General features: G+C 44.9%; 1 protein-coding gene across 1 annotated transcript; it reads right to left on the bottom strand.

Moving 5' to 3' along the window:
• Positions 1-10239: 10239 nt before the first annotated feature.
• Positions 10240-10794, bottom strand: MSGN1 (mesogenin 1). Its single transcript, XM_018572982.1, has one exon. The coding sequence runs from the start codon at positions 10792-10794 to the stop codon at positions 10240-10242; it is 555 nt and encodes a 184-aa protein (XP_018428484.1).
• Positions 10795-11129: the final 335 nt, after the last annotated feature.

Here is an 11129-nt window from a genome sequence, read left to right as displayed (position 1 = left end):
CCCTGCTCTTAAACTGAACTCTTCCTGCTGTTAAGATTACGGTACCGCCATACCGTGCATTGTATTAATGTGAAAAAGTTTTTCATGGCAACGCAACGCATGGCATTGTGTTACCCCGTGTTGCACTGCACCAGGAGGTGCATTGGGGTGGCATTTAAATGAACAGCACCCCAATGCACCTAGCGCACGCTAACGCACGTTAGGTGCACTGTGTGGTAGCGTGCATTAAACATTTGGTACATCGCATTAGGGTGTGCACACAAAAGTACAAACATGTGTATATACAGTTTATATATATATATATATATGTATTAGGGCTGTTACTGATTAAAATTTTCGTGTTCGATTAATCTAAAAAAAATGTTTTTAATCGATCCAAATTTTTTACGATTAATCGGGTAATTAATCGTTAATTTCCGCAGCCCTAGTATATATCTATATATCTATATGTATGTATAGATATAAATCACATACATACACAAACCTGAGGCTTCCCGGATCTCCATCTCTTCAACTGTCCATTACCTCTTCGAGCAGGGGTGCAGTAATGAAGCAGGAAACCTGGCAGGTGGTCATGTGACCAACTGCCCAGCTTCCTGATTGGATGAGAAGCTGCAGCCACATTCCCTCGCAGCTTCCCAGGTACTGAGCACTGCGGCTGATATGTGAGGAATGTAAGTGGCAAGTGCAGCTGCGCTCTGTATCCCTGAGCTGGTCAGAGACATCTTTGTGATCTCTCCTCCGGCTCAGTGACTATAAACACGGCGACGGCTGTTGCAGTTTCAGTGTTGTGCTTGGGGTTATTAGGGTGTGCCCAGGCACACCTGGCACACCCTGTGCGCACGCCTATGGTGCCGTATAGTGCAATTAACAGAACATAATGTGAACTGCTACTGTACTTTCCAGGATAAAAACTTAAGACAGGTACTGCTGTCTTATCTTCCTTCCCTCATACCTTCGCTCCAAAGTAACTACTCACAACATGTTTCAGTACTTTGAGTTAATTAGGACATTTGGCCTCTTCTTCACGCCCCAGGACAAAGTCGGCATCTCCGTCTACAGCAGGCTTTGTGAGATCGATATTGGCGCAATAAAATACGTGTGAGAAGTGCAGGTCGGAGCTGTAACACGCAGGCACTTATAATACATGCTACAAGCATCTTATCAGATAATTACCTTCGTTAATAATTCATGAAGTAAGGTCTGCGGGATTAATGAGGACCGACGACTTCCCTGCAAATCAGCGCTGGATCCCTGCATCACAATTAACCCTTTACAGGATACACACACACATCAGGTGATCAATGAATGTTACCTGTATGAGCTCTAGAATAACGGTACACCTCCCCTGGACCTCCGGGATCATTTCCCCGAGAAGGAGCGGCTCTGAGTCTGATTGTACAACCTCCCGTAGGTCTACCAGCATGTATGTAGTGCAAGGGCCTGTACTGATTGATTAATTGGTTTAGGTCGGTCCTCATATTACATAATTTTGGTAAATCTAAAGTTGATTGTACAAAGATTGTACATTCATATTGTAACCTGTATGGTGACCCTTAGATTTACCAAAACTATGTGATATAAGGACAGACCTAAACAGTCCATTCAATGTGTATCCAATGAGGGAGGTCCTTGCACTACAAAGTTTAGCCAAGATCTAAAGGAGAGTGTACACTCAGACTGCATAGTGTATGGCCATTGTAAGGACAAACCTAAACAATCCTTTCGATTGACATCCAATCAGGCTGGCCGTGCAGTTGATGGTAGCAATAAAGGAGATTGTATAGCGTATGACTGGCCTGATTGTGCAGTCTCTGTACAATCACCTACCTTAAGGATTCATTCAGATGATATCTAGTCAGGGAGGTCCTTGGTGAACTTTAAAGGAGATTGTACAGTGAGATTGTATATGGCCGAAACACACTTTTCCGCCGCGGCATGGCAATGGCCATGTTACGTGTATCAGCACATTGTGGTGCCATTCATTCATTTTAGTTTTGGATAGACTAAGGGAGGGTTATAACCTCTTATATGGTCACATGCCTATATCTGAAGAATGGCATTGGCCTAATATGGCCATGCAACCAAACTCATCAAAGGGATGGAGGACCAGAGCTACGAGACACGGCTACTAAATTTAAATATGTTCAAGCTGGAAGTAAGGAGATTAAGGGGGGATATGATTTTCATGTACAAAATGTTCCATAGTCATAGCAACATTAGCGATAAACTGTTTAAGATTAATTCCGTAACAAAGACTAGAGGACACCACCTAAAACTGGTAGAAAAAAAATTCAAACACAAGGGGCGAAGGGGGTTCTTCTCAGTTCGCGCGTTTAGGGTCTGGAACTCGCTGCCTCAAGCGCTAATTTCCGCAATTAGTCTGGAATCATTCAAGAGGCTTTTGGACGATTTCCTGAGAGACCGTAATGTACAGAGGTACAGGTACTCCTAAGAACGAGATGAATCAAGGACCTATACACACACACACACACACACACAATAGGTTGGACTTGATGGACATGTCTTTATTCAACCTCAAATACTATGTAACTATGTAACTATGTATATAAGGTCAATGTGATGCCACATGACCTTATATGACTGCATGGCTATATTTGGTCAATGGCATATATGGCAACATACAGTATAAAAAGTCAGCTTTTGTTTTTGCCATTTGTGTCTCGTTGGGGAGATTTCCCTTCCTGTCCGAAAGCAACAACAGGAAGTGAGAGAAAGTCCCTCCAAAGTGAGGGGAACTCCCTGGTGGTCACCAGAAACAGTGTCCCCATTTCCCATCTATTCCTGTTCTGATGACATCCAAAATTTGGGATCTTCTTTCACTTTCACTGATAACATTCACCAAGAGAAATAGAGAGGGTGAATCTCCCTAAAGGGAACACAGACAGCAAGAAAAACCTGACAGGGTTTCTAATCCCTCTCCACTATATCCCCCAAAAAATCAACGTGAACATACATTGATAAACCTATTTATACAGATCTGTACAACATATTTCCTTAAAGCTAAACTCTACCTCTCCTAAAATAATAAAATGAAGCCCGGCACATTTTTGTAAACCAAAAAAATCAGCTCTGGCTGAAATACTCCCGTCCTTTCCAGCATTGTCTCCTGCAGAAGTATCCTCCCCTGAGGTCCAGCCTCATCCAATCCCCTTCCTGTAGACATGCCCCCTAAGAGCACTTCACCACACCAGCTTGAGTTTAGAGCACCCCTGTACAACACAGTGCTCCCATCGTCCAACATGGACCACCCCTACTGCTGCCTGAGGGACTTGTGATGTCATCAGAATAGTCAGAACACTGCAAGAAGTAAGGTTTGTTTATTGGGAGGGGGTTTAAGGGAGGAAGAAAGGGCGGGAATAAAAATGGAGCCAAGCATTAAGGTGACCCCATTGTTATTTTTTAACGTAATTTATGCTGTAAAAGAAGGCAGTGAGTGACACTCCTAGAAATGAACCTCAGGGGACCAGTTCCAGGGATTGGGGCAGATTTGGGTGAAATGGGCATCGGGAAGGGTTACAATTCTTCTACTACAGGTATTAATTTATTTTATGGTGATAGGTCCATTGAACCGTTAGATCTTTAAAAAAAGACATTTATAGAGGAAAAAGGAACAGTAGGATTCAGATCCAGATCATGGGGCACCTGAGCACCTCCGGGAGCTCAGTACATGCCATTGCTTTTGCCTTTATGTCATTAAAGCTCAAAAAACATTATCTTCGATAGCCACAGAGGATATAAACACACATTTTACACACCAAATGCCTTTGCAAACTCATATATGACCTCGTCAAGATACCAGTGACATCACCAGTGTGCTGTACATAGGCTGTGCAGAGAGCAGAGCTGTGGGAGGGGCCCAGTAGCCACACTTGCTACAGGAAACTACAGGAAGGGGCAGTGACAACACCAGTCACCCTCCACAAGGAGATAGAGTAGCAGTGACCGCTCTTTATTACAGGAGGGGGCGGAGACAGGACCAGTCACCCTGCACAAGGAGAGAGAGCAGCAGTGACCGGTCTTTATTACAGGAGGGGGCGGAGACAAGACCAGTCACTCTGCACAAGGAGATAGAGTAGCAGTGACCGGTCTTTATTACAGGAGGGGGCGGAGACAAGACCAGCCACCCTGCACAAGGGGATAGAGTAGCAGTGACCGGTCTTTATTACAGGAGGGGGCGGAGACAAGACCAGCCACCCTGCACAAGGAGATAGAGTAGCAGTGACCGGTCTTTATTACAGGAGGGGCGGAGACAAGACCAGTCACTCTGCACAAGGAGATAGAGTAGCAGTGACCGGTCTTTATCTCAGGAAGCTCCAAGTTTCGCACAGATCTGGAAGGAATACACCATGCTCACCACGATTCAGGGAAGAATACACTTGACTCTTGTATGAGGACAATATTGGCTTCACCCGGAGTTCATCTTTAACCACTGCAGAGGTTATCTACAGTCATTATATGACCTCCTCTCTCCTCCTCTATCTATATTTTGCTGCATTACATTTCCATCCCATTTATATGCAGAGGAAATTTACTGCCGCCTATTTACAAGAAGTCAGTTACCACAGGCGATGTCCTTTATAAATATGCAGAGAGTCCTTGACAGAGAATTATACGGAGGATATTAGGACGGAGACAGACCCCACATCCGGACCGGGGCTGCTCAGAAAGCAATTGGCGTCTGACACTGCAGTATTTACAGCACAAGACGGGAACGGGAGGATGATGGATCTACGGGACGATTGTAGCAAACGTTCCTCAGCATAAGACACTGTGAATCCAAATGTAGAGGGAGAAAGGGGGATTTAAAGGTCCCCCGATATATCAACCCACCATTATCATTCCACTATATTGGACACTCGTGTGACCCCCAAATGTAGAGTGGAAAGAGGACTTTATAGGAACCCCAATATAGCAATCTGCTACAGTTATTTCATTTATATGGGACACTTTATATACACCCCAATATATTAACCACCTGCTATTATGATTTCATCTATATAGCACACTCGTGTGACCCCAAATGAAGAGTGAGAAACAGGACTTTATAGGCACCCCAATTTAGCTTCCATGATCTTTTAATCTTTTTAGGACGCTCATGATTCCAAATAAGGAAAAAGAAAGGGGACTATATTGGTACCCCAATATATCAAGCTGTTATGGTCATTCCATCTATATAAGGCATTCACGTGACCACAAATGGAGAGAGAGAAAGGGGGCTTTATAGGTACCCCAATATATCAACCCGTTATTGTCTTGTCATCTATATAGGACACTCATGTGAATCCAAATGTAGAGGTATCGTTATCACTGAAAGTGAAAGAAAATCCCAAATTTTGGGTTATCACCAGAACAAGAATCTTCCAATGAGGACACTAGTCCTGGTGGCCACCAGGGATTTCCCTCACTATGGAGGTATTTCCTGTTGTGGCTATTGGACTTACACAGAAGCACTGAAATGTTCCCACATAAACATTTCATTCTAATACTATTTATTATTATTTATTTATTTTCTTCTGCTTTCACATTTTCACTCCCCGCCATGACAGTCCCAGTAACCAGAACTAGTATTCCTCGGTACTCTAAATAAACGACACACGTTGATGGAGCGTCCTGCATTCAGATGTAGCTGCGACTTCAACTAAACTTCATAAATAAATGTAACAGGCGCGGGCCTCGGAAGGATGATTATAAAATAATAATAAAAAAAGCCGGTGACAAACATCGGGGTGATAAATTCGCGGCACGGGATTTAGCGCTGCTGGGCTTGAACTGATAACACAAAAAATGTTGAATGAAGTCGGTGATTAAACCGCGTCCACGTCAGAACCCTGGAAGGAGCGCGGTGATTAAACGTGTTTGTTTTCAAGCATTTTGATGTGTATATTATGGAATTTATTGTTTTATTAAATGATCCCAGAAGAGTCATGTATGCTAATGTATCGCCGGTGTAATTAAAAGCCAGCGACATTCTAGTGTTATAAGCACAAGGGACAGTATCTGCGAGGTGCGACATTCATCAAAAACACTTTACGGCTGAACTCCAGGATAAGCAAAGATTGTCCAAATGTATATACTGTACTACTATTACTCTGCATTGCTGTCTAATGTATTGCTGGGATTTGTAGTCCTCTATAGCCGGTGGCCATTCTGCATTGCTGTCTAATGTATTGCTGGGAATTGTAGTCCATTCCCCATTATCTATTTAAACATACCCCATCAACTTGTTCATTCCCCGCTGCCTGTTAAAAGAGACCCCCTTCACTTTATCCATTCCCCATTGCCTACTTAAAGATACCCTGTCACCTTGTCCATTCCCTGCTGCCTAATTAAAGAGACCCTGTCACATTGTCCATTCCCTATTGTCTGTAGAAATGGACCCTGTCACCTCGTCCATTCCCCGCTTCCTATTGAAAGATACCCTGTCACCTTGTCCATTCCCTATTGTCTGTTTAAAGGGACCCTGTCACCTTGTCCATTCCCTATTGTCTGTTTAAAGGGACCCTGTCACTTTGTCCATTCCCTGCTGCCTATTTGAAGAGACTCCGTTACCCTGTCCATTCTCCGCTGCCTATTTAAAGGGACCATGTCACCTCATCCATTGCCCGCTACCTATTTAAAGAGACCCTGTCACATTGTCCTTTCCCCATTGTCTATTTAAAAGCACCCTGTCACCTTGTCTATTTCCTGTTTTTTAAATAAAGACACACTGTCACCTTGCCCAACTAAGTGAGCACTAGTAGTCTTCACCGGCAGCCCAAGTAATAAAGTGGAAAGCACAGTTGGGAAACAGGGACAAAGCAACGTTAGTGCCTGAGATGAAATTGACTTTAAAGCAGAGGTTGCCACACTTCGGTCCTCCAGCTGTTGTGTACGTCCCAAGAGGCATGATAAGATTATGATAGCCACAGGCATGACTCCCAGAGGCAGCAGGATGATGGGATTTGTAGTTTCACCACAGCTGCAGGGCCAAAATTTAGCTACATTTGCTTTGCAGCAATGTTAGGCACTGCAGATGTTTGTGGATCTACAAGTCCCATGAGGCTTTGCATGACTCTGGCACCCACAGGCATGACTCCCAGAGGCAGCAGAATGATAGGATTTGTAGTTTCACCACAGCTAGAGTGCCAAGGTTGCCTAATCCTGGTTTAATGTGGACCTGTAGTGACTTTCATGCCAACTAATCCGTCACCCATATTATACAGCAGGCAGTTGTACTGGCATGCATCTTCAGACAAGAAATGCCTCCAGAATTCCCTCAATAAAAAAGCCAAAACTTTTATTGTAATAGAGGAGATTTGAAACTAGGGATGCGCCGATTCCTCTTTTTCGGTATCGAGTACGAGTACCAATATTTTTTTCCGGTACTCGCCGATGCCAAATACCAATACCGAAAGTCCCATTAAGGAAGCCAGGCGGCGTGTAGTGAAATGCTGCCCGGCTTCCTGATTAGCCGGGAAGCCAGCTGAATGCTCCTCTGTCACCAGGTGACGAGGAAGTATGGATGCGGCTTTCTGCCCAGTCAGAAAGCCGGAGGGTGGGTAATGACTCGCCTCCCACCTTCCTGAATGGCCAGCTTCCCAACCAATCAGGAAGCCGAGTGGCGAGTCATTACATGCCCCCCATCTTCCTGATAGGCAGGGAAGCCAACTCCATGCTACCTTGTCACCAGGTGACAAGGAAGCATGGAGCCGGCTTTCTGGACAGGAAGCCTGGGGGTGGGTAATGACTCGCTGCCCGGCTTCCTGATTGGCCAGCTTCCTGCTGTCCAGCTTCCTGATTGGCTGGGAAGCTGGCTCCATGCTCCCTCATCACCAAGTGACGAGAGAGTGTAGAGCCAGCTTCCCGACCAATCAGGAAGCCGGAGGGTGAGTCATTACCCACCCCTAGGCTTCCTGATTGGCCGGGAAGCCATGCTCCCAGGTGACAGGTTGAGTGTAATCACTATCCGCCCAGCATAAGCATCGGGAGCATTTGGGCGAGTATGCGTACCTGCCCAAATACTCGGTATCGGCACTGATACCGATACTAGTATTGGTATAGGCGCATCCCTTCTTGAGACCCCAGTCAATATTTTGCTGTTTGTGACCCATTGGGGAGATTTTCACTTCCTGTCCCGCAGACAAAACAGGAAGTGAAAAGGAAAAGGAACTTCCCCCTCCTAGATAGCTGTGGTGTATACAGGTGTCCCCATTGGAATGTTCACCTTCACTTCTTGTTCTGGGGACAGCTGTAACATTTTGAATTTAGAATCACTTTCTGTCTCGGTGAAGGGGGTCACCAGGACCAATAGCGAGGGTAAATCTCCCCAGCGGGGACACACAGCAATAAAAATTGATAGGGGCTCCAATACTTACCCAGTGCTATCCAAAACTAAAAACAAAATGGCTGGAATTAGGCTTTGAGTACATACACATCCTTGAGAAAGCCTATAAATAAATGCTTATAATAGATGTGACCTCTGTATCTGATATTAGTGGTGATAAGGGTAACCCAACTTACACTGAGGTGCTGACACAAGTCTTAGGGCTCGTTCAAACCATAGCATTGCACTAAATGCATGGGATCCGTGCACTCAGCACACACTATCACACTGAACGCAAGGTGCACTGGCATGTTGCACTGCCATTCATTCTAATGGCACCCCAACACACCTCCCGGCGGTAGCACATTACCATGCATTGCACGCACACCAGGAGGTGCATTAGATTGCCATTCAGATGAATGAAGACTCAATCCACCAGTCCACCTAGCATGCAGTGCAATGCTCTAGCTTGCATTAAACACAAGGGTCCCATGCATTTACTGCAACACTATGGTGTGAATTGCCAAGATTACTTAAAGGGTGACTCCAGGAAAGTTTAAAAAAAACATTGTTTGGTAAGGAAAAGGAAAGGAAGTGAAGGGCAATCTGTACATTCTATTAAAGTGACAATAAACTCAGGAGTTACATTCTAAAAATAAATTCAAGTCCCTTACCTATTAACAACAATGTATCTTATTTGTGTATCAGTCGGCTGTAGATCCTCCAATCCTCTCTGAATTGGTGCTGACACTGTCCTTCCTTCTGGAGGGGGGCAACTTTTGTTCCCCATGGTCTCTGTGTGTGTTGTGAATTAGTCACCGCTCCAAGCTCGCTCCTGTGATGGACTACAATCTCAATACAAATGAGTAAACTAAACATGAGATTGTAGTCCATCACAGGAGCGAGCTTGGAGCAGGGACTACTTTACAACACACACAGGGGCCATGGGGAATAAAAGCAGCCACCCTCCAGAAGGAAGGACAGTGTCAGCACCAATTCAGAGATGATTGGAGGATCTACAGCCGAGTGATACACAAATAAGATACATTTTTGTTAATAGTTAAGGTTGAGCTTAGTGTCACTTTGAGGTCCATGGTGTCCTTCATTGGGAGCACTGCTGATAAAGGACACCATGAAGGTACAATAAGAATGACTCAGCATTATTTTCTCTGATACTGGAGATTAAATTTCCTGCATTCATTTGTACGTTTTCATGCTCTAACATGCTCTATAGGAGCAAAACAAGGAATATGACTGGCTCATATAGCTAGATCTTCACTTTAATCCATATAGACAGCTCAATGTGTAGACAGCATCCCATATTATTAGCTGTAGCAGACAGGAACGAGAAGATTTCTACCTGGATGGAGTACTGACCCAAAAGCAGACCTGGAACTTAAAATAATGGCAGATTTATTCGCTACGAAACAACATTCTCAAACTTATATAAATATACATACAATGTGCAATTTTGTGCTGATCCAAACATTACCTATATACAAACATTACGGCGCCAAGAGAATAATCCGCTATACACATATAAAAGAAGGACACAAGAAAAGGTGGAGGGTTATCAGGTCTTTGTAGGTCCATTTCTCATCTAGGATGATGGGTTATGTGGTTGGTGAAGAATGTCCAGATGTTCTTTTGTAATGGCGACTGATAGCATTGTCCAACCAACATTAGAACATCACTGTTCAATGATTGTCCTGAGCATGAAGGTCCATCAAGACATCACATGGAGATCGCAGGTCCAGCGAGTGTCTCACCCCCATCTAGCATCCGTGTGTCCTATAACACTGGTCAGTTATTGGCTTACTACATGGAGCACCCATCAGCAAGCTTGCCCATTACCAGTACAACTTTGTATTGTCAAGGTCCACAGTTGATCCACGTTCCTCACAAGTTATTGTCTATTTTCCCTTGGTGCTGTTCAGGAGATTGGTCAGCTCCTCGATGTAAGAGATGGTACATTTCAGTGTCTGTATCTTTGTAAGTGGTTGTCTACCCTGGCTGTAGACGGGCGGCAAATTCCTGCGCAGGGTATGAAGAGCTTCAGCTATGCCCCTCATCCTCATCTTCTCCCTCTCGCTGGCCTTTCTCCTGCGTTGGACACTCATTGAAGCTTTTAGACCGTGCTGGCCACGTCTGCCATGCCCCCCAATTTTACCATTCTTCATGTCAAGCGGACATTCATCGTCAGGGTACTGCAGCAACCTGTAGGCCACCATGTCATCTCCGTAAGGTAGGTCCTCCAGGCTAGACGGACGGGAGCATCCAGAGAGTGGAGACTCGTAGGAGGCAGATGGAGACAAGCTCTGGGGCGAAGGCGTTTCGCTCAGGCTGTAGTTCTCTGAATTATTTTTCCAGTCCCAAGAGGTGGTCAAGTACGCAGAATCGGGTACAGAGTCTGAGACCAGCACATATTCCTTTTCCATTTTTATAATAGGCTGGCGAAGAGTCTCCATGAAGCTGTGAAGAGCTGATATAGGCACTCCTCAGGCTACCTGTGTCCTGCACACTCTCAAATGACAGCCAGCTCCTGTGTGTATGGTGGACTGAGTTCCTCAAGAGTGGGGGGGGAGACTTTTTATACACAGCTGTCACATCAGATGTGGGAGTCTCAATGGAGCAGTTCAAAGAAAACAGCAAAGTGCTAACATGGAAAATGAACTCCTGAAGTGTGACTTTACCCTCATTGGGAATTATCAGCTCTCAGCTAAATTGTCTTTCAATAAACAAGGACGGGGAAGAGGGGGGGAGGGGAGGGGAAGGAGGAAAGCTGGATAGATCTTAAGGATGC

Source organism: Nanorana parkeri, unplaced genomic scaffold, assembly GCF_000935625.1.
Source record: "Nanorana parkeri isolate BGI_ZX_2015 unplaced genomic scaffold, ASM93562v1 scaffold2194, whole genome shotgun sequence".
Classification (NCBI taxonomy): domain Eukaryota; kingdom Metazoa; phylum Chordata; class Amphibia; order Anura; family Dicroglossidae; genus Nanorana; species Nanorana parkeri.
Note: the sequence above shows the minus strand (reverse complement) of the source record. Positions and strands in the feature narration are given on the sequence as shown.